The 24,814-nt window shown below is 34.5% G+C and overlaps 1 protein-coding gene across 1 annotated transcript in view; it reads left to right on the forward strand.

Moving 5' to 3' along the window:
- Window positions 1-24,814, forward strand: part of LOC131078129 (truncated transcription factor CAULIFLOWER D) — a 134,127-nt gene that overhangs the window by 76,386 nt on the left and 32,927 nt on the right. The window contains exons 3-5 of the mRNA XM_058015804.2: window positions 516-577; window positions 717-816; window positions 1,065-1,106. Of these exons, the coding sequence (XP_057871787.2) occupies window positions 516-577; window positions 717-816; window positions 1,065-1,106 (204 nt within the window). The remainder of the gene's footprint in view (window positions 1-515; window positions 578-716; window positions 817-1,064; window positions 1,107-24,814) is intronic.

Raw genomic sequence — 24,814 nt, forward strand, 5'->3', positions numbered from 1 at the left:
TCTGAAGATCAATTACAACTCCCCACTATAAATTCTTAGTCATGAATATGAGAATAAAACTCTCATACTTAAAATCAAATCCTTTAGTTAAAATACACCACACGCAAAGCGAATAGAATTTTGTTCAAGAAATCCACATGTCGGCGTACACACTCTTTCTGTAAAAAAATTTGTTCAAGGGAATTTAATACGTATTTGATAATTAAGAAAATGTAATATGGGTTTATGTTCAAGGGCAGTAGAGGGCATACATGGTAGCAATCTCCCATGATTGGACATATAAAAAATAAATACTCTTTTGAATTACGACATTTGACGACATATAAAAAATAAATACTTTTGACTTACGACATTTGACATAACGTGTTCAAGAAAAAATAGAGAATAATAATGTGAATTCTATTTATCAACTTTTTTAATATATACTTTGGATCACATACATCTTTCTTATCTATTTAGCAGGATGCATTTAATAGTATTAATCGTCGATGGCTTAACACTTTTTGTGCCAATAGATGCTACGTTTGGAAGTGGAGAACATGCGAAAGAGGATTACTTTTTTAGAAAAAACATACAAGTAAGAATTTAGAATTAATTTTATGTTGAAAATTATATATTTATGTTATAGGTTTCAAATTATAACAAATCTTTTTACGTAGTTTTCTAATAATATTAGAAATATTTTAATAATAAGAAATACTATTCTATTGAAATAGACATATGATTGGTGAAGATTTGGAATCATCAAATTTTAAGGAGCTGCAATGTCTTGAGAAGCAAATGAGTTTGGGTGCTAGAAGGATATGGACCAGAAAGGTAATTATAACAACTTTTATATTTAGTTTAATATTTCGTAAATTTCTTCATTTATGATTTAAGTTCTATATTTACTTTCATCAAAGAGACATAATTCTAGATTAGTATTATGCATACTTCTTTGAATATTTTCTCTTTGTAGGAAAAAGTATTCAAAAATATGAAATTGAGTTATAATATGATTTTCATGCATTAATTTCAATCAAAATTACATTATCTTATTGGGAGCATGCTATTTGAAATTGAAGGAAAAAATGTCACTAGAGCATATTCGATCTCTAAAAATGAAGGTATAATATAATTTTCATTTGAATAAAATCTTATACTTCATTGTTTTAATTTAATATGAACTTTTATTTTGTATCAATTAAATAAACATAAATCATATACATTTTGTCTAAAAAATGTTACATAAGTCATTGGATTTTAAACTACAACTAGACTCAGCCTCTAATGGTACTATATGGGTGATCCTACAATATTGAGTTACACGTTTTGATACATCCTGATTTTTCCCGAAATCTCACATTTAAAAAAAAGTATAATGATTTAGACCTTGAGACGTCTCATTTCAAGAAATTAATTTAAGAGAGTTAGATCAAAGCCTCTTAGATCAAACTCCATTGGATAGAACCTCTCTACTCTTAATACCTGGAATGAAGTCTCTTACACATCTATCAAAATGTTGACACAAAACCACTTTTACATTAGCTCTTTGGGCATCAAATGAGCTCATTTAGAAGTTTTGTTTTGTAAGAATGTAGTCCTTGTTATAAGCCACAAAGAATTTTAATATATTAAATTTCATTAATATATTTATTTTTTATTTCTATGAATGTAAGTTTTTCATCGAATATTAAGGACTGTGTTTGCGCATGTGGAAAAAATGAAAAATAGAGAAAAAATTATATAAAATATCTTTTCCATAGGTATTGATAGCCTTATTTCAACACAAAAAAGAAGTTGATTCAAATGGATACAAAAAAGATACACAATAGAATGCACCTATGTCCAAATTACAATTACTCACATTAAAAATTAACTAAAAAATATATATGTAACATAAAATTATGAAAAATTATCTATCCACTAGATATTGGTGTGACAAATTTGAATTTTGAAAATTAGAATTTAATTCTTGCTATAAAAAATATTATGCAATACACAATAAATGTCACTTTTGAAAATTTTTGATTACTATAAATAGTAAGTTATTAAAAGTTACGTAAAAATATGGACAATTCATTTCTAGTTTTAAAAAATAGTAAGTTATTAAAAGTTACGTAAAAATATGGAAAATTCATTTCTAATTTAAAAAAAGAAAATATTTAGAACCTACATGAAAAATCTCAAACATTGATTTAAGTGTCAAGTTTGACAAAAAAGTGTAACCCAATATTATGAGATCACCCATAGGATATCAAATAATTCTTTCCCTACTAGTGGCTTGATCTTGTGTCTTTTTCCTTTCTTATGAAAACTGAATTTAATATCTTACTTTGATGAGATTAAATTTTGGTATTTCATCGAGCTTAAAGTAAGCCTCTTGTTGTGTACGTAATTTATGTAGGAAGATATAAATGACAAAATTATGCAAGATGCTTGAATGTTTTGATATGGATGGTATAAAGTTTAACTAAGTGGTAAAATTGTGATATTTTATGATAATAAATTTCCTAGGACTTAACTTTAAGTATAGATTCATAGGTAGAAAACTTAAAATATTTGGACACAAGTTGATAGGGAATTATCATTTTTTCAAATTTAGTCTTGCAACATGATATTAAAATAAATTTTGAGGAGGACAAGATCACATCTATATTGTTTTTTCAACAAATATAATTCCACCTATGATATCAAATAAGGTGGGGGAATAGTTAAAATATGAGTTAAGTACAAACTACAGTGGTGAATTTGATAAAAAAGGCATTGGAAGAGACTAAATTTAGTAACCTAGTGAACTATATTCCATAAAATTAAGCACTAGGTTGTCACGCAGAAATGAAAAGGCTAAAGTTAGTAAAAAACACATAGAGATGAGTGTGAAGTATGCACTTTTTTTTTCTATATTTTCTTCTCATTTGTATATATGTAGGAACCAAGTATCCTAAATGAATATAGGACTAAGTAAAGTACCAAGCATGTTTCAAATTAATATACATTTGGAAGATGATTGTTTCTTTCTCTATGTTTTTCCATGAGTCTAGATCTCAAAAATTCCACACATGGGTACAATAAAGCATGAGCAAGACAATAGTAACCATAAAAAGACATACACATCACAATGTATGTGCACTTGAATTCAACATATTATCTCATTTTGAAAAATAAATGATAGGGGAGGACAAATGAAGATGTTGTTAACAGGGCCCTAATAAAGACATGTGAATAATATGTGAAGTGAGAAGGCATCAAGTTTCTAGAGTTGTTGAAGGGTTAGTATTGGTGTGGTCCCTAGTTCTTTACATAAGACACAGAGAGAAATGTTGTTAGCTTAGTGTGTGAAATTTATAATGTTAAGAACATGGATTTATAAATAGCCTAAACAGAAAGGCTTTCTGTCTAACCTTTCCACCATTTAGGATGACACCTCAAGTGTTAAAGATAATTTATGTTGGTGTAATAATCTTAAAACATGTCTTGTGTGATATAAGCATTAAAGAGATTGATTTTATGTATAAGTGTACCTTTTATAAGTAAGATAATGTGTTATTATATGAATATTATCTTAAGAAACATACAACTAGAGATATCATATAAAAATATGATCACAAATTTATGGTGGTCTATTCTTTAGATTTCTTTTCAAAAGAGGGAAAAAAAATCACCGTAAGGGTGGTGTAGGTGCCAAGTTGAGAAAAGTAGTAAGTTCCATAGAATTTAATCAATATTTATATAAAAGAAAAATATATAACTAAGAAGAGCCTAAATTACCGGGGACATGTACCTAGATAAAATTGCTTTGTTCAGGGGTGGAAACTCCTGAGAGGTGTGGGGACACCTTTGAAGTGTGCCCAACCATCCCCAAAAGTGAAAAATTTATTTGTAAATGTTTTAGGTACATCCCTAAATACATAAAAAATATAGTCCAGCGTCCATTGATCGTCCCAAGGACAACTAGCCATCCCCTATGCCACAATAAGGAAAAAGTGGTTCATAAGTAATAAAAAATAGGGATGTGGGGGCCAAATACGCTGCCCAAATTTTTCAAGGGCATTCTATTTAACTTTGTTGGCAATTAACTATAAAAGAAAACAATATTTTTCCCACACCTTGTGAATCCAAAACTGTTCTAATTGTGAGGTTGGTTTTTCTAAATCAATTTTCTGATCATAACTAGTAATGTATAAGTATATTGAATGTCTCAAGGTCTTGTTACCAGCCAGTAGAGTGTTTGCTAAAATTTAAAAATATATTTTTTTAATCACATCTAAATTTATCTACGATAAGTTTGAATAGTTTTAATCTTGGTGTTTGATCAAAGTGTAAATATTATATGAACAGATTAAATCTATGTTTTTTAGGTCCTTGGATACTTTAATTGATTTTGTGGTTAAGTGTTGCAGTAAGGAAAAGGTTGCCATTTAGTTGGTTTCGTATTCTTCTTGTGTTAGATTCTTATTGTGATTTTATATGATAGATATTCAATTATTGGCTTGTGGCATCTCTTACTTAGCATGGTAATGAGTTCAATGTATTTTTATGTGTAGTTGTTTTAGAAAACTATGATTTTTTAGATGGAGATGACTAGGAATACACTCATCTAGATTCTCTATATTTTAAAAATTTTCTTATTTTTAATATTTGTTTCCTACCATCTCCTAAAAAATGTCCCCATCCTATCCTCGTCCTTGAAAGGTGTCCCTCATTCCTACTCTATCTCATCCCAAAAATCTGGAGTAAAATAGAGAGGAGTATAACAATCAAGACATAAAGAAACATTCTGATGTGTAGCTTATAAAAGAAAGAGATAGGAGAAAGAATAAAGTAAAAAATTCTCAAGAGAAAGTGTAATAAAATAAATATAAGGAGAAAACAATGACATGATGAAATGGGTGATGAGCACACAAATAATTTTGGGAGGTGCGAGGGGGGGCGGTGAATAAGTATAATGCAACTTTACTTATTAACCAATTAACAATGATAGAATAAAAAATAATAGCAACAACATCCACATAAGAGAGAAAGCAAGTTTTATGTGGAAACACTTTCAAAAGAAAACAACGGTGAAGGATTCCTTGGATCTACTATCCAAATCTAGTTTCATAAGAAATAATAAAATCCCCACTTATAGAATTTACAACCACCAACCTCCTAGATACACAAGTGCCCACTATTGAAAATCAAATCAGGAAGAGAGATCAATTTCATCTTCTCTCAAGAAGCTCAAACCTTAGGGATACAAGATTTCATCTCCTAGTGTAGCTTCTTCAACAAATGATGAACACTTTTCTCTTCTCTACTTTTCTTTACTCCACTCCTCTACTTTTGATATGTATTAATTTTTCTATTATTTTTTCTACTACATGACTAATTTTATATTTTATAAAAAAACACATCACTTAATTATAGAGAGAATTAATCATTAAAATGATTAAATCAATTCATAGAAATATGTATGATGTCGACTGATAGAGATAATTTAAAAATAAATTTATTAAACACTTGATTTAGCCATTGCAAAATAAATGGCTATGCAGAAATTAGGGCATTGTAGATTGAGGTTTAGTCATACTGCATTTACTAGAATGAAAGAAAATAGTGAATAGTGAAGATTCGTTAAGGGTCATAGGTCAGAGCTTCTTCACACGTCTTCTATTATTAACCAAACATATTAATTGGACATGCCAATCATTAATCACTGAGAGGATAGACCATTTTAGTGGTTGGGAATCTGAGGTTCACCTTAACCTCGACAAACTTAACACTTGGAAGAGTCGATCATCAATAGGATAGACCTTTGTTGATGTTAGGGCTTGGAGGTTCTCTTTAACCTTTACAAACTTAACACTTAGTTCAAAGACCCAATCATCATCTTGTTAAGCTCACATATATACTAAGAGGGGGGTGAATCTGTATATACCAAATTTAACTTCAAATCCAGTGTAACATTAGAATCATTATTGTATCTCACTATAACGTTAAAGAAGTTTAGAAAGAGCTAAACACAATTAAACATCAACACATGATAACACTAGATATACATGGAAAACCAGAAGGAAAAATTAACATTGAGAATAGCTGCTTCGTTCTACAAGCCAAATTCATCCTCACAAAGATAATAAAGAACTTACAATATTTTGTATGCACCAACCCATTGTTGGCAATAGACACTCATCTGGTGACTTTCGGTAGTTGCTTATTGGTCTAGGGTTGTCATTGATGGCAACTCTTCTTGATGATTCGATCCAACGATCGTGATTCATCGTATTCGGAAGCAGCAGTTAACCGGTAAAACAGGGCTATCTCGGTAATGTTTTGGTCTGGAATGACTTCCGATGATTGCGGTCATTTTGGTGGTTGATCTCGTGTTTTTGGTGAATGGGAAGATCCTTAGGAAGCGTGTGATCATGCTCTTTTGGTCCAGTGCTATGTTTTGTTCGAGATTGAAGCCAACTTGGAGCTACACGTTACACTTCTTGAAGACCACTTGGAAGAGATTATTTTTATGTTAAGACCAGATATATAAGATCGAATTGGAGATTGGTTTTTGGTGTAATATAATTATGGTTATCTATTTTGGTGCGATTGAGCACAGTGTCACGTGCGTATTTGGTTTACAGATAATCTGGTAGCTGACTGAGACAGAGATATAGTATTTGTAGAGCGAGGACAGTCAGAGATCTAGTGCTTAACCATAACTCATTTTTGCATTGTCAGATGCTATCTCAGAGTTCATTTCATTGTAATCAAATTGTAAGTCGGTGAGACTTCCCTGAAGGTTGTAGCCTTCCGGGTCATTGTAATTGAGCAGTGAGCCTAAATGCAAGTGCATTCCCCATCTATGTAATATTTATGTATTCCTGGCCATAGTATATGAATATTGTGGGCTCTAGCCCCACCGTGGTTTTTCCCTTTCCGGGTTTCCACGTCAAAATTTCGGTGTTGTGGATCTGTGGTTTATTTATTGCATGTTTATGCTCTTTTTTGTTATGCATTGCTAACCGGTGGATAAAGAATAAGTTTGTGGATTTTATTTTCTACAGATCATTGATTCACGCCCCCTCTTAGTGATCTCTAATTATAACTGTTACTGAATTTTCATAATAATTACAATTTAATGGAAAATTCAAGTACCTAGGCAAAGATTACAGTTACATGAAAAAAATTTCAGAAAATCTTTCAATTGTTTTCAATTTATTATATTTCATACAGTTGAAAAGATTAAGAGAAAGTAATCTACAAAATAAATGTTTCTCTCACACAAGACCGTGAGAGTGATCTTTATTTTCCTATGCAAAGGAGAAAATCAAAATTAAATAAAACAAATGCATAGAGGAGATAAGAAGGGAACCAGCCATTGCCTGGGGGTATATGGCTGACATAAGTCTGTTTCTAAACTTGTAGGTTTGCATTCCTGACATCTTTTGGCCTCCAGTCGCCTTCTTGTCCTGAAAAAAGTCAAAAAAGTGGTTTGGGTTAGATCCAAGGGATCCAAGCAATGACTAATTTCCTACTAATCTTGCCTATACATTTGTATTATTCAATCATGATCCCTTTTTGACAAAAAAATAAACATCATGGAAAACTAAGAGGAAAAGGTCATTCTCATTGCTTTGGAGAATCATTGTTTTTCTGACTGTTTGTTTAATGTGCAGAAACAGGTAATCCAAAATTGCAGATTTCAAAGGTTTCATTTATGAGTGGGATTAAATGAGGCTCCCACGAGGGTTGAGCCCATCTCATAGAAACTATATGATTGTTCAGAGTGTATTTGCAGATATATATAGGATGTAGTGTGGAGAAGATCTTTTGATTCCAAGACAGGAAGGGAAGGAAACATAAGATGGGATAAAGGCATGATTAATCCAAACAGACCACAACTGATGAAGTTTTCAGCTTGGTCCAACGGTGTAATGATTTTGTGATGGGGTTTTCTCATTTTCATTTTTATTTTTCCCATGAATTCATTGCAAATTCAAACCAACAGAAGGAATGCTACAAATATGTGAAGAAAGTGGGACAGACATAGCACAAGCTGTGTGAAAGGAAATATGCCAGCAAAATCTATAAATTTAGTACAGATTGTAGAAATTCCAAAGTTCAAAAAACTATATACAGCTGCCTGTGCATGAAAAACCACCAGCATTGTTTCATTCAACAAAAAATTACAGAGATTTCTTCTTGAGATATACAGTTAAAAAAAAAAACCCAGAAAGTTGCAGAGAGGGTTTCGTAAAAATGCAAATTGCAGAAATTCCAGAGTTCTGTGCATAAAAAGCCATCAACATTTCGTGAAGGAGAAATTTCCAGAGATACAGTGAATGAAACCCCATTGGCACCGTTTCCTGTTTTTGCATTTCAAAGCAAAAAATGGCAGAGATTTATTCAAAATATAAACAGAGTTTTCCTTCTTTTGAAAAATGAAAAGCAAAATACAAATGCTGTTCGAATTGAAAGAAATTCCCCAGAAAATGGAAAAACTATATACAACTGCTTGTGCATGAAAAACCACCAGCATTGTTTCCTTCAACAAAAAAATACAAAGATTTCTCCCTAAAAAATGCAAAGTTTTCCTTCTTGTCTTAAGAAGAAATATGCAAGCAAAACCTACAAATTCTGTCTAAATTGCAGAGATACATGAAATGTGAGAGGACGTGAAGGATATTTGTGCAAAATTCTTTGAAAAGCAGAGATTTATTCCTGAAAAAATGCAGACTTTTTAAATGCAAGCAAAAATAAAAAAATTATAGAGATTGTAGAGATACAGGAAACGTGAGAGTTTTGTGAAGGGAAAAAATGGCAGAGATATCTTCTTCGAAATACTATCAAAACTCATTCAAAATGCCGAGTTTACAGTTGAAAAACAATAAAAATGTAAAATGTCTCTGAAAATATGCAATCTGAAGGAAATACCTCTCATTTTTCTGCAAATGAAGAAATGCCATGGTTTTTAAAGAAAACCCTATGAATTCCAAGAGTGCAGCAGACCGAATCAAGTCTTAGACAACTGCTGAAGAGAAGGAGTCATCACGCAACTTCCATTTTTCATCTTCAGTCCAAAACCCTAACAGTTCGGCAGAATACCTCTTCACCGAAAGTTACAAATGCAAATGAATGATAATGTCTAAGTTGCTGCCGATATTGTTGGCATTATAACAGACAAGGGAGATTGTTGGCATTTCACTAAGGATATTGAGAAGAAGGTTGATGATTATGGATATAACTTCTAAAGGATGTTTACTGTCTTAATATTATTATTTTGTCATTGATGTCAAGAAATTGATTTTCTAATTCAGTATGATGTCGCCATATCTTGAGAAGTATGAATTGATGAGTATAAAGATGTTGGTAAAAGACACAGAAAGAATGTGATGAATAAGGGGAGAAATAAGTTATTCAATGGGCAACTATTACTGAGTTAGAAAATGATGAGATCATGATGTTTAGATTGTTTTGATATCCTACATATGTTATTGATTGTAAGGTTAATATTATACTATGTTACCGAGCAAAGAACCTAGTCGGTAAACCCTAAGGTTATCGCTATCGGTTAATGAAGGCGGTATGTCTACCGAGTGAAGTTTAGTATTTACCGAGTTGCAAACGAGTAATAACAGAATGCATTGAATGAATAAAAGCATTATTTAATGAAGGAAGCTGATGGGCTGGTTATGATTAAATGATTGGTATGTCGTGAATGAAGTTTGTTAAAGAATCTATGGCAAAAGAAAATTGGCAGGAAGATCTACAACGCAGATTGAACCGCTATACCCTTGCACAAGTTCCAAGAAATGTATGCAAGTTCCAAGGTGGGGTAAAACGTTTTCAGATCGAAGGATACATTGAACCTGGTCAAGTTTGAAGATCTGATGGCTATGATTGATCATGGGAAATGTGATAAAGGACATTAAGCGATTGGCAAATTGTTTATAAATAAGGAACTGTTGATAAACAATGTATGCGGGCAAGTGTATGCACAGGGATGCTGCATAGTGATTACCGAGCACAGAAGCTTGAAGACCTGTTTGAATAACAGAGTATAGAGCCCAGCAGATGGACAAGATAAGTCCTATGACTAAATTGCATTGAGCAAATAAGAATCTGCTTTAGCATTTTAGATGTGAAGTTGCAGATAGATTTTTATTACTGTTATTTTGTAAAGTGACAGAAAATCTCTTAACCGAGTGGACTTAACAGTCTTATTTGTAAAACCCTCTAGCAAGGTGACATTCTGATTCAGTGTTTGAAATATTTTAACAAGGTCACTTCTAACAAGGTGAAGATCCTAACAGATCTGAGGGAAATCCCTTAACCAGGTCACATCTAGCAATGTGTTTGTAATCTTTAACAGGATTTGCTTTTAACCGAGCATACTCTGATAGAGTATATTTCTTAGTGGGTTCGAAATCCCACAGTGGTTTTTCCCTATTTGGGTTTCCACTTTAAATCTGGTGTTATAAGTGTTATGATGTTTATGTGCCTATGAGTTTGCATATTTAGCAGTTTTGGTTATATTGCTGAAGTATATGTTACCGAGGTTGAATCTGTTGTTTTTATGGAAGATTAAGTTTGTATGATTCACCCCCCCCTCTCATCTTATTAGCTTGGCATCTGTACTTAACATTAAGTATCATAACTATCAATTGGTATCAGATCTTTGGACTCTGGAAGAAAAGTTTAAAGGTACTTGAGACAAAGATCCAAAGATATATAAGAGAGATGCACCGAAATTGAACAAGTCAAGTTTCTCTACATGGCAGAAAAGGATGAAGCTGCACCTATCAGGTGTTGGAGAGTATGCTATATATTATCTAGAGAATGATTTCATTACACCGAGCACCTATCCATTGACAATGGAAGAGATAAAGGAAAAGCAAGAACATATTCAAGCAATGATTGAAATAACATCTGCATTTACCGACTCCGAGTTTAATGATCTAGAAGGCTGCAATGATGCAAGGGCAATGTGGGACAAGCTCATATCTGTGTATGGTGGAGATGAACATGTTCAAAGAGCAAAAGTGGACAGTCTAAGAGGACAACTTGAATCTATGAGAATGAATGAAGGTGACAACATAACCCAGTACAATACAAGACTAAAGGAGATTGTCAATCAAATCAAAGGAGTAGGTGGAACTATTGAAGAAAAGGATATAACAAGTAAGTTGTTAAGAACCCTTCTACCAGCTTATGCAATCCGAGTCTCTGCAATCAATGAATTAAGGTCTGTACCCAATATGCCAGTTTATTTAGATGCTACTATTGGTAAGCTACATGCATTTGAGTTAAGTAACTTTGATAATAGCGGGTCATCAGTAAATAAAGTTGAATCTGTATTTAGTTCTTTTCATATTGGTGAATCTGATGATTACAATGATAGAATGAGTAAGTACACTGAAGGGGATCATAGTGGAGCAAGTGAATGATTTCGCAAGAACATGGAAAAAGTGCACAAACTGTATGAGGAAATCAGAAAGCAAGAAGAGTTTGAAGCACTATTAGCCAGAAGGTTACCGAAAGGCAAAGGTAAGTATAAAGGAAAACTACCTTTGAAATGTTTCAATTGTGATAAGATAAGACATATGGCTTCTAACTGTCCTGACAAAGATTCTACTGAAAAGAGAGATTACCGAGATGACAGACTGAAAGATAATCATTACAGAGAACACCGAGACTTTAGAAGAAGAGATAGAAAGTCATGCCTAATCGCTGATGAGGAATCAAATGATGATAAATCAGATGAAACTGAAACAAAGGAAGTAGTTTATGTGGCTATCAAAGATGGATTAGATGAAGAAAGGTATGAAGAAAAAGCCCTAATATCTCACATAAATACTAATGATTCCTTGATCATAGATAGTGGATGCTCACATCACATGACAGGTGATAAACACAAATTTGTTACATTAGAAGATTATGATGGAGGCTATGTAAGATTTGGTAATGATGCACCATGTCTGATAAAAGGTAAAGGATCTATAACACTTCTTGACAATGCAAGATGCAATGACGTTTATTGGGTTGAAGGTTTGAAATACAATTTATTGAGTGTAGCACAGCTAAACAATACAGGTTTCCGAATATAATTTCAGAAAGGAATTGTCAAAGTTCATGACAAGCATCTAAAGTTAGCTACTACCAAGACACAAACAAAAGGTAACACATTTCACCTTGCCTCAACTCGGAACAAGTGTTTGTATGCAAAGATAGATGATACCTGGTTATGGCATAAAAAGTTTTGTCATGTAAATTTTGATAATCTGATCAAAATAAGCAAGAAGCATCGAGTAAGAGGTCTACCGAGTCTTGAAAAACCTGAGAATGCTATGTGCCGAGGATGCCAGATGGGTAAGATGACAAGATAAAGCTTTACAAGTAAGTCCTACACTTCTAAGGGAATTTTAGATCTTGTGCACACTGATCTTTGTGGTCCTATGAAAGTTCAAAGTTATTATGGTGATAAATATTTCATATTATTTGTGGATGATTACTCAAGGATGATGTCAGTAATGTTTTTAAAAGAAAAATCAAAAGCTTTTCAAATGTTTAAATGGTACAAGGCAAGAGTTGAAAATGAAACAGGAAGACAACTGAAATGTCTTATATCAGATAGAGGAGAGTTCACATCTAATGAGTTCAACTTATTCTGCAATGATCATGGTATAAAAAGATAAGTCTCTGCACCAAGAACTCCACAACAAAATTGGATCGCTGAGAGAAGAAACAGATCTATTGTGGATTATGCCAGAACCCTGATGATTGAAAAGAAAGTGTCACAAACATTTTGGAGAGAAGCAATAAGCACAGCAGTTTACACCCTGAATCGAGTACAACTGAAGAAAGGAACTTTGAAGACACCATATGAGATCTGGTATGACAAGAAACCTAATGTAAGTTACTTCAAAATCTTTGGAAGTAGATGCTATGTTCACAAAGATGATAGAAATGACAAGTTTGATCAGAAAAGTGAAGAAGGAACATTTCTTGGTTATTCTTCTAGAAGTAAAGCATTTAAATGTCTAATCAAATCATCTAACAAAATAGTAGAAAGTGCAAATGTGAAAATTGATGAATTTGCAGAAAGAAATGATGAAGGAAACTCCAAAGAACCAGAAGATTATGATGAATTTGTCTATGTTCAACCGACAAGTCTTACCGAGAGAACTGTTGAAGAAAATGAAGAGAATATCCAGTTACCGAGTGATGAAGAAGATCATACAGAACCTACCGAGCCTGTATTAGCCAAGTATGTCAGAAGACATCATGCATCAAGTCAGATTATAGGAGATAAGGATGATCTAGTGATGACAAGGAACAAACTGAGACAGAACACATGTCTGGTATCTGAATTTGAACCGAGGATAGTGAAAGAGGCATTTAACAGTGAAGATTGGATAAATGCTATGACAGAAGAGATTGATCAAATCAAGAAGAATGACATATGGACACTAGTCCCAAGACTGAAGGACAAAAATGTAATCGGTACAAAGTGGATTTTCAGAAACAAGCTGAATGAAAAAGGTGAGGTCATTCGAAATAAAGCAAGATTAGTTTGCAAAGGTTATGCCTAAGAAGAAAGAATTGATTATGGTGAGACTTTTGCACCTGTGGCAAGACTTGAAGGAATAAGAACATTGTTGGCATATGCTGCTTTCAAGAATTTCAAGGTATATCAAATGCATGTCAAATCTGCATTTCTGAATGGTATATTAGAAGAAGTTTTTATTGAACAAGGATTTGGTTGAAGACAAGAATAAAGATCAGGTATGTAAATTGAACAAAGCTTTATATGGTCTGAAACAAGCACCTAGAGCATGGTATGAAAGATTGCACTCTTATTTAATCAAGATTGGTTTTATAAGAACAAGTGAAAACAGTAACATGTACATGAAGAATGATGAAAATGGAATACTGATCTCAGCCATATTTGTTGATGATATTATCTTTTGTGGAAATGACTCTCTATGCAAGAACTTTGGAAATGAAATGAGCAAAGAATTTGAGATGTCATTAATCGGTGAGATAAAGTATTTCATAGGTTTACAGATACCGCAAATGAAAGATGAGATTTTCATTACTCAATCCAAGTACATAAAGGAAATCTTGAAGAAATTTGTAATGGAGGATTCAAAACCAGTAAGTACTCCTATGATTACCAACTGTAAACTATCAAAGAATGATGAATCTGCATATGTTGATGAGATACTTTACCGATCCATGATTGGAAAGCTACAATATGTTGTTCACAATAGGCCAGATATAACACATGCAGTAGGTATAGTTGCAAGATTCTCTGCAGATCCCAAGGAAACACACATGACAACAATCAAGAGAATTTTTCAGATACTTGAAAGGCACTGAAGATTATGGCTTAGTATATCAGAAAGGAAATGTTTTTGATTTAAAAGTTTATACTGATGTTGATTGGGCAGGCAACATTGATGACAGAAAAAACACAAGTGGAGGAGCTTTCTTTTTAGGAGAAAAACTAGTGAGTTGGCTGAGCAAGAAATAAGGATGTGTTTCACAGTCAACAGCAGAAGCTGAATACGTTGCTGCAGCATTGAATTGTACCAATATAGCATGGATCAAACAACTGTTGGAAGGTATAAATGAGCAAATTACCGATTCAGTAACTATATTCTGTGACAATACTAGTGCCATAAACATTTCAAAGAATCCTGTTATGCACTCTAAGACAAAGCACATCACTATCCAAATCTTAGAGAAGAAGCTCAAGAGAAGAAAGTGGTGTTGGAGTATGTTAGCACAAAGGAACAAATAGCAGATATCTTCACCAAGCCACTACCAAGGGAGACTTTTGAGTATCTCAGAAGTAAGTTAGGGGTCCTACCCCTATCTTCCATTCACTGACCGAGTTCGGTGAAAGCATCAATTCGATGACTCTACAGAATATCTTTTAAGAGTTGACGCTGATTTACACACTTTAGGATGTTTTCTAAAGGTGTGCAGGAAATAAATGCAGGGAACAGGAATTGAAGACAAAATGCTCTGACCGAGACTAAGTTGACACATAATAGCAGGAAATCACTTCATACAGGAAGAAATTATGTTTTAGTTCTTTACTTTTTGGCATTGTTGTCAAAGGGGGAGAGGACTTAAGAAAAGGGGAGAAGACTAATGTATGGGGGAGAAGACTGATGATAGGAGGAGAGCATTTCAGCATTTCAGAATCTCACAGCAATCCAAATCAATTAGGTCATATCAATTGGTTTTGCCATCAATGCTAAAGGGGGAGATTGTTGGCATTATAACAGACAAGGGAGATTGTTGGCATTTCAATAAGGATATTGAGAAGGTGGTTGATGATTATGGATATAACTGCTAAAGGATGTTTACTATCTTAATATAATTATTTTTTCATTGATGTCAAGAAATTGATTTTCTAATTCAGTATGATGTCGCCATATCTTGAGAAGTATGAATTGATGAGTATAAAGATGTCGGTAAAAGACACAGAAAGAATGTGATGAATAAGGGGAGGAATAAGTTATTCAATGGGCAACTATTACCGAGTTAGAAAATGATGAGATCATGATGTTTAGATTGTTTTGATATCCTACATATGTTATTGATTGTAAGGTTAATACTATACTATGTTACCGAGCAAAGAACCTAGTCGGTAAACCCTAAGGTTATCGCTATCGTTTAATGGAGGCGGTATGTCTACCGAGTGAAGTTCAATATTTACCGAGTTGCAACCGAGTAATAACAGAATGTATTGAATGAATAAAAGCATTATTTAATGAAGGAAGTTGATGAGCTGGTTATGATTAAATGATTGGTATGTAATGAATGAAGTTTGTTAAAGAATCTATGGCAAAGGAAAATCGGCAAGAAGATCTACAGCGCAGATTGAACCGCTATACCCTAGCACAAGTTCCAAGAAATGTATGCAAGTTCCAAGGCGGGGTAAAATGTTTTTAGATCGAAGGATACATTGAACCTGGTCAAGTTTGAAGATCTGATGGCTATGATTGATCATGGGAAATGTGATCAAGGAGATTAAGCGGTTGGCAAATTATAAATAAGGAACTGTTGATAAACAATGTATGCGGGCAAGTGTATGCACAGGGATGCTGCATAGTGATTACCGAGCATAGAAGCTTGAAGACCTGTTTGAATAACAAAGTATAGAGCTCAGCAGATGGACAAGATAAGTCCTATGACTAAATTGCATTGAGCAAATAAGAATCTGCTTTAGCATTTTAGATGTGAAGTTGCAGATATATTTTTATTACTGTTATTTTGTAAAGTGACAGAAAATCTCTTAACCGAGTGGACTTAACAGTCTTATTTGTAAAACCCTCTAGCAAGGTGACATTCTGATTGAGTGTTTGAAATCCTTTAACAAGGTCACTTCTAACAGGGTGAAGATCCTAATAGATCTGAGGGAAATCCCTTAACCGGGTAACATCTAGCAATGTGCTTGTAATCTTTAACAGGATTTTCTTTTAACCGAGCATACTCTAGCAAAGTGTATTTCTTAGTGGGTCCGAAATCCCACAGTGGTTTTTCCTTATTTGGGTTTCCACGTTAAATCTGGTGTTATAAGTGTTATGATGTTTATATGCCTATGAGTTTGAATGTTTAGCAGTTTTGGTTATATCGCTGAAGTATATGTTACCGAGGTTGAATCTGTTGTTTTTATGGAAGATTAAGTTTGTGTGATTCACCCCCCCTCTCATCTTATTAGCTTGGCATCTGTACTTAACATTAAGGATTAGAACTATCAGATATATTTCCCTTGCTTTGCTTTTTCCCATTTTTATGGGATTGTATTTCATTTATCTAATACAAAGTAATGCATACATGGTGGTCAAGTTTCCCCAAACTCCCACTTATGTTATGAAGTATCATTGCCTAGCCGTGGGGAGGCTTTAAAACCCCTAAGTCTTTTAAAGACTTATGTATTTAAAGAAAGATGTAAATTAATTTTTAATAATTAGTTATTATATGAATGTTGTAAAAAATTATATTTCTTAGCAACATTAAATAATAACTAATTATTCAAATTAATTATTTTTTGTATATAGAAAATTTCCTAGCACCATATTCTATAAGGAAATTATTTTTTTGCATCGTTTTAGCCTTTTGGGTTCAATATTTTTCACCCATCGACACATTGAAACTGTAAAATGAATATTCTAATTGGATAATTTATAAATCCAATTAGTATTTATTATTTGTGTCTTTAATGTTTATCTCCAATATGCATATGGAGGGAAAATATTAAATCCAAAAGAGGGAAAGTTATCTCATGAGTTTGGGGTTGTATTTGAGCTTAAGGTGCAGTTGTCCATGAGTTTGTGCCAGTTCTCTAGCTGGTAAGACTTGATTTTGAGTGTTTCATGGGTCAACCTTCAGTTGACCAAGAGTTTACGCTAGATTTCACACATTTATGCAGAATTTGAAGCCTTTTTTAGGGGGGTTTCTTTCTCTACTCAGATTTTGGAGATATTTTTGACTTGGAGATCACTCTTGTATGCTTTCAGTTGACTTGCAGTCATCTTATCCTTGCCTTTGGAAGGCCTTTTTTATAAAGGAAGCAAGGATTTCATTAGAGGAGGTTCGGGATTTTTTTTTTAAGCTTGGCAGAGATTTCTTTCTTGTAAACCATTTACAGTTTTGACAACGAATTCAATAAAATATCAGTTTATGCCTTCACATTTCTGTGCTTATTTTTCATTGTGTGATTGAGAGTAATTATCATATTGTGTTATTCATCAAATAACCTTTTTGAAATTTCTGTCTCATGCATGAATCACAGGTTATGCATTGCGATTTTTTAGTTTAATTGTTTGAGAAGGTCATTTCCTTTCAATTTTTTCTGAGTAAAGATCCTTTGCATGAAACATTTTTTGTGGTATAGATTGAGAGATGTTATGCGTGTAAAACAAGTGGCTTTAGAAGAGTTTCTCTATCATTTTTTCAGATCATATGGTGTATCACCCTATTTAGGTTGTTAATTTCCTTTCCATCTTTATTTTTTTCCCTTTACCTTTTCACAAAAAAGCTTTTTTCCAAGGTCTTGTTAGAATAGGTGATCCATCAGTATCAGTAACAGGCCTATCCAGAGGTCCAATCATACCAATAGTTTACCCATAGATTTATGATTGTTCCCATGTTATCCCAAAGTGCTAGGTTTTAATAACTTAGTTTTCAGGTGCACTTTTGGGCCTTAACAATAACACTTGGTATCAGAGCCTAGTTCCTCTGAGGAAGCTTATCCGCTTGAGGAAGATCCGGGAGATTGATTTTATGGATTCCGGTTTTCGGAGACAACTCAATGTGGCACATGAGGATCTTGATGCAACTAGAAATGAGATATGTACCCTGAAGAAGAACTGGAATGTTGTTGATGAATTCATTAGTGAGCTGAAGGATCAAGCAAGTGTCTGCAAAGAGAAGAAGGAATTGATGGACAAGTTGAAGGAGAAAGAAGATCAGATCATGGAATATAAGGACAAAGTTGATGAAGTTAACAAGCTTGAGAGAGAAAATGTTGCCTTGAAGAATGAGATGCAATCCATTGTAATGAGGCTGACCAAGGAAATTGAGGAACATAAGAAGAATGAAGAGAATGTCGCACAATCATTGAAGGTTAAGAGTTGATGAATGCTTCAGGCTTACCTATGAGAATGATCAGTTGAAGCTTGAGTTGACACAATCAAGGAATATTGGTCAAGAACTTGAAAGATAGATTGCTACCTTGAGAGATGAATTTGCTACTGCTAATGAGTACAAAGACAAATTCAAAGCTAGCTCAGCAAGGCTTGATGAGATGCTGGAAAGTCAGAGGCATGGAAAGGATATGCGAGGCCTAGGATTTGAGAAAGGTGAATCGTCTGAATTAGGACAAGGCAATGCAAAACCTGATCAAAAGAAGAGCAAGAATCCTCCAGTAAGACAACCTAATGCTCATAAATTCAATGGTAGATGTTTTACTTGCAATAAGTTTGGTCATATGGCAAGTCAGTGTTGAAGTAGGATGAATAATGGAATTATGAACAGTAACACTATGATGAACAATATGAATAATATTCCTACCTTTACCGGTCAGTGTTTCATATGCAATAACTTTGGACACAAGTCAAATAGGTGTAGAGCAGTAATGAATAACTTTTAGAATAAAAGATGTTATGCTTGTGAAATATTTGGACATATTGCTAATCAGTGCAGGACAAGACCAAATCAGATGAACTTCAAACATATGCAGAATAATGCTATTTGCAAAGCATGCAACAATACCAGTCACATTGCAAAGTAGTACAGAAGCAAAAACAGTGCTCGAGTAGACAAGAACAAATCAGATTAAAAGGGAAACGAAAAGGTAGATGAGATCAGAGATCAACATAAGAAGATGTGGGTAAAGAAGGATGAATCTAAGGCAGATAATGGATCTGTACCTGAATCTGATGCAGGACCTTCACCCGGTAGCTAGGGCTTTTGGCCTTAAGGGGAGGCAAATTCATGCAAATATTTAGTACCCTTGATGAGATCTATAGTCGATGGATTATAGATGGAAGAAATTGAATTTCAGTTGATATCCGGGATTCAGATGGGTGATTTTGGCATCCAGTAGTTAAATAGGTCATCCGGTTGGATATCTGAGGCGCATTTATTTCAAAATGAAATTAGGGTTTGTAAAGATAAAAGGACAAATACGAGGGTTATTATTCACTTTGCAAATAGTGTTTTTGAGCTGCAGAAGCAAACGATCAAGGCTTCCAGGCGATCAGTGAGCTAAAATCGATCCAGCGACTGATCTAGGGCATTTGACAGTTAGTTGAGGTATTTTTCGAAGAGCATTTCTGAGTTTGGTTTTTTGAAAATTTGAAATGGCATCCTCGTCCTCCATTGCTACTCCACTGGTTGTTGAGATCAAGGATAGACCTCGTCCTGTGTTTAAGAAGCACCCTTACAAATCCATGAAGGTCGACTCGGTTGGAGCCTTCTCATCCATTTTGCACGAAGTTTTGTATATAGATGATGTACGAGCCTAGATTCACTATGAGATCAAAGAAACTAGCACTGAGGATATCTTGGACCTATATACCGACAACATCATGGATGAAATCGACAACCCTAAGCCAAAATTTATGCAATTGCAGAGAAAGGGTTTTACTTAGTTTGTGAAATTTACGTCGTTCGATAAAAATGAATGGGTGAGGTATGTATTGAGCAGAATTAATGCATAATTTATATGTCTAGACCAACCCTATAAAATTAGTTTAGAAGCAATTAGGGTGGTAACTTGTTTGAATCAAACTGGTGACAAGATAGGGTTACTCAAGGTTACAAACCCTACTGTCAACAAGTTAACCAGTGCAGAGTTTTATGGACTCTCAATGAAGATCAACACAATCAAGGAAGATGATGTTAAGTTTGCTACAATGGTAATTGGTTACAAGGTATATCAATCTAATCGACTGAATTTTGTATCCGGCATTGCCATCCATGCGGTCTACTAGATGGTTAAGGAAGATGCTCATTATGATATGTGTGGTGTTCTGTTGGAGGAATTGAAGATAAATTTGAAGAAAATTAAGCAAGATAAAAAGCATGTCTTCAAATTTGGTTCCTTGGTTATCTGTTTGGCACTGCACTTCATGAATCAGATCCCCGAAACCGGTAGTGCAGTGGGATTTTGACAGACCAGTGGCCCAACAGATTAAGCAGGGTCTTGGCAGACTTGGTAACAAAGACAATAAAAATGCTGCATTATGGGCATTCTTCAAGACCTTTCAGGACAAGATGAAACAAAGTCAGAATCCCCAAGGAAATTGTGAAGAAATATGAAGGGACAATCTGTTTCATGGTAAATAAAGATGAATGTCTCATGGAATCTGTTCCACCCCAGACAGTGTGGATAATGCCTATGGGTCGAGGTTTATGCAAGGACTTTGGATGCTTACGCACAACACCTGCTTAACGCTCTGGTGGATGCTAAAGAAGAAAGGTTCAAAAATTGCAAGGAAAAATCAATGGAATTGCACACCAAGTTCACCGAACCGGCTAGGAAAAGAAGTTCCCAAGATAGTAGAAGAAATGCTTGTTGAGGAAGGTCACCCTCGAGAGAAAGTCAGGGCTACAAGAGTTACAAGGGATGCAGTTGAAAAAGTGAAGAAACAAAAGATTGCACCTACTCCAGTCAAGTGAAGGTGACAGGGTCCTCTCCTGCTCCGGTGAAGACACCTCCTACTGAATCAGAACCCTCCAGTTAATCTACAAAAGGGAAAGGTGTTCTGAGGAAGAAGCAAAAACCCCAAAGGAAGTATGTGGCAGTTTCTCTGGTGGCATCTAAAATGGATTCAAATGCGGACATTCCAAAGGTGCAAAAGAAAGGAGAATTTGCAAGAGTAATTCGGAAACCCCAATCTGGTGCTGAGAAGAAAGGGCTGGAGGAGAAGAAGGCAAAGTCTAATCCTCTACCGGCAAGCAAGCCTAAGCGAGGAAAGAAGATAAAATCTGACTTGGATGAGGCAATAGAATCTAGTAAGATGAAGACTACCCAAACAGAGTAACATATTATTCCTTCTTTGTCTACTCAAGAGTTAATTGATGAAATTATTAAAGATGGAAATTTGAAGAACATTTCTGTATATTATGAAAACATGGATGATAAGGATAAGAGATAGATTGAGGAAGCTGTAGTTTTGTACTTGGATGTATTTAGTAAAGCATTGATTGAATTAGAAAAATATCTTCCAAAAGATTTGTACAGTTTAATTGACGCTAGGAGAAAACTTGCTAGTCAAATGGATAGAGAAATAAAGGAGAGTGAACTGGTCAATCAGTGCACCAGTATCACTATTGAGGAAATTGATAGATTAATTTTGTTAGCGACTAAAAAGGAATTCAGGAGCAAGCACAGAGTCAACAGCGTGATGGTTGGCCGAGTTGGAGAAATAAGGAGAGAAACCAGTGCAATCTCGAAGAAGTTTCTAACTGAGAACTGGCTAGTAGAAACTGTTTCACAAGATGAAGCCACTTAGTCAGAAAATCCTCTAGTAAATGATGTAAATGAGGTCACTCAGGATGTTGCAGAGCAACAAATTTTGGATTATGTAGAGGTTGAGCCTGTTAAGGAGAATGTTAAATCAACTGAGGTAGAGGATGGTGCACCAAATGGTGACACTGATGCACAAGAGGCACCCAAAGAAGACAAAACCAGGCAGGATGAGGTTGAGAATAAGGTAGAAGAAAAACAGGAGGAACTGGATAAAGGGAAGGGTACGGTAACAGAAACTACGATTCTAATGGCAATTGACACATAAAAAATTCAAAGCCAAGGGAGCTTTCCACAATTTAATATTAGTTTTGACAAACCATTCAATCAGATGTCTCTGACAGAAAGGATGATTGCTACTGCTGCTCTCCAAGCACAAGCTAGTCAGGAGTTAGCACAATCTAAATCAGAAGAGAAGAGACTCATTGAGAAAACAGTTTCAGTTTTGAAACATATGGTACGAGAACTACAACTTGATGCTAATGACAGTTCATCTGGTAAGCTTCCGAACTTGATAGATCATATATCCACTTAGTTTGATTCTTTGACCAAGGCATCAACCAGGCAGGCTATGGAGAAATTTAAAGATGCCAAAATTCAAACATTTTTGCAAATGATCAGCAATGATAAGGCTCAACTTGAAAAGGAATTAAAACTAATTGATGAGGCCTTAGTGGAAGGTAGTAAAATTTATAAGTCTTGTCTAGTTTTGACAAATTTTACTAGTGAAATAGATAAGCAAATAGATAATTACAAAGGTCAATTAGCTCAGATTTCTTAGGCTTATGATCCTACAGCTAACTTAATTGACAGTATTGAAGGCCAAATTTTGACTATTATGGAGCATATTAGAAATTTTGAGAAGGAGAAGGAGGGAATGGTTAGGTAGATAGGTGAACTCCGGAACCTAATTGGTCCCTGGTTAGACACCTTAGTGTACCATAAGATGGAATGTATTCAAAACATGTCTCAGGAGACTCCAACTGAGATTGCAACTATAGAATTTCATGCTTATATTTTGAATGGTTTTGTTTCAATTTTCGAGAAATTGCGGGCAAGTTGGAACACCTATATTGGGTTCCTTAAGATGGCATATGCAGACATACTCAAGCATGTATAGATTTGATCATCTGGTATGTGTGTATATATGTACAAAATATTTTGTTGCACACCCTATCTTTGGCATTTTTGTCAAAGAGGGAGAGATGGGGCAAAAAATGTACAAGCTGATTGAGTATACAATTCAGTGATGCAGATTTTTGGGTTATTGATCTAAGGGGGAGCCTTAGAATTCTTTCATTTTTTATCTGGTGTACATGCTTCACAGGTTTCAACACTTAGGCATTTTTCACAAGTGTTTCCATCAATGCCAAAGGGGGAGATTGTTGGCAATTGACACTCATACAGTGACTTTTGATAGTTGCTTATTGGTCTAGGGTTGTCATTGATGGCAACTCTTTTTGGTGATTCGATCCGGGATCGTGATTCATCGTATCCAGAAGCAGGAGTTAATTGGTAAAACAAGGCTATCTCGATAATGTTTTGGTCTGGAATGACTTCCGATGATTGCAATGATTTTGGTGGTTGATCTCGTGTTTTTGGTGAATGGTAAAATCCTTAGGAAGTGTGTGATCATACTTTTTTGGTCCGGTACTATGTTTTGTTCGAGATTGAAGTCGATGTAGAGATACACGTTACACTTCTTGAAGCCAACTTGGAGGAGATTATTTTTATGTTAAGACCGGATATATAAGATCGAATTGGCGATTGGTTTTTGGTGTAATACAATTGTGATGATCCATTTTGGTGCGATTGAGCACAGTTTCATGTGTGCATTTGGTTTATAGATAATCTGGTAGCTGACTGAGATAGAAACAAAGTATTTAGAGAGCGAGGATAGTCAAAGATCTACTACTTAAATGAAATTCATTCTTGCATTGTTAGATGCTATCTCAGAGTTCATTTCATTGTATTTTCTCATTGTAATCAAATTGTAAGTCAGTGAGACTTCCCTGAAGGTTGTAGCCTTTCGAGTCATTGTAATTGAGCAGTGAGCTCTAGGCAGTGATCCTGAATGCAAGTGCATTCCCCATCTATATAATATTTATGTACTCTTGACCATAGTATATGAATATTATGGGTTCTAGCCCCAGCATGGGTTTTCTCTTTCCGGGTTTTCACGTAAAAATTACGGTGTTGTGGATCTGTGGTTTATTTATTGCATGTTTATGTCCTTTTCTGTTATGCATTGCAAACCATTGGATAAAGAATAAGTTTGTGGATTTGATTTCTAGCAGATCACTGATTCACCCCCCCCCTCTTAGTGATCTCTGATTCTAACACCCATAGGAATTATAACACAAGATGGAAACACCAATTGTCAATCCCTTAGCCCAAAGAACTGAGAAGCTACTCAAATTGTGATACATAAATCTCAATATCAATAAACTATATGAAAGATATGTCATGTGGACCTTCAAAGCTTATTGTTTAATATCTTTATGATCTTCTCTACTTCAAAACATTCTCACACTGCATGAGATTTGTTGAGCCCAAGGTAGGACTGAGAGGGGGGGGGGGTGGTGAATCAGTCTGAAACTTCAAAATAGATTAATTATAAACAACATTCAACCATTCAAAACACTATTGAGAAAAACTTAGTAACCATCAACACATGAACACTATATTTTATGTGGAAAATCTAAACTAGGAAAAACCACGATGAGAATCTAATTCACAATATTAGTAACAATGGTTACAAAGTTGTAGGCTCATTGCCAAGGAGCAACAATACCTAATGGA

The sequence above is a fragment of the Cryptomeria japonica genome, chromosome 5 (assembly GCF_030272615.1).
Source record: "Cryptomeria japonica chromosome 5, Sugi_1.0, whole genome shotgun sequence".
Lineage (NCBI taxonomy): Eukaryota > Viridiplantae > Streptophyta > Pinopsida > Cupressales > Cupressaceae > Cryptomeria > Cryptomeria japonica.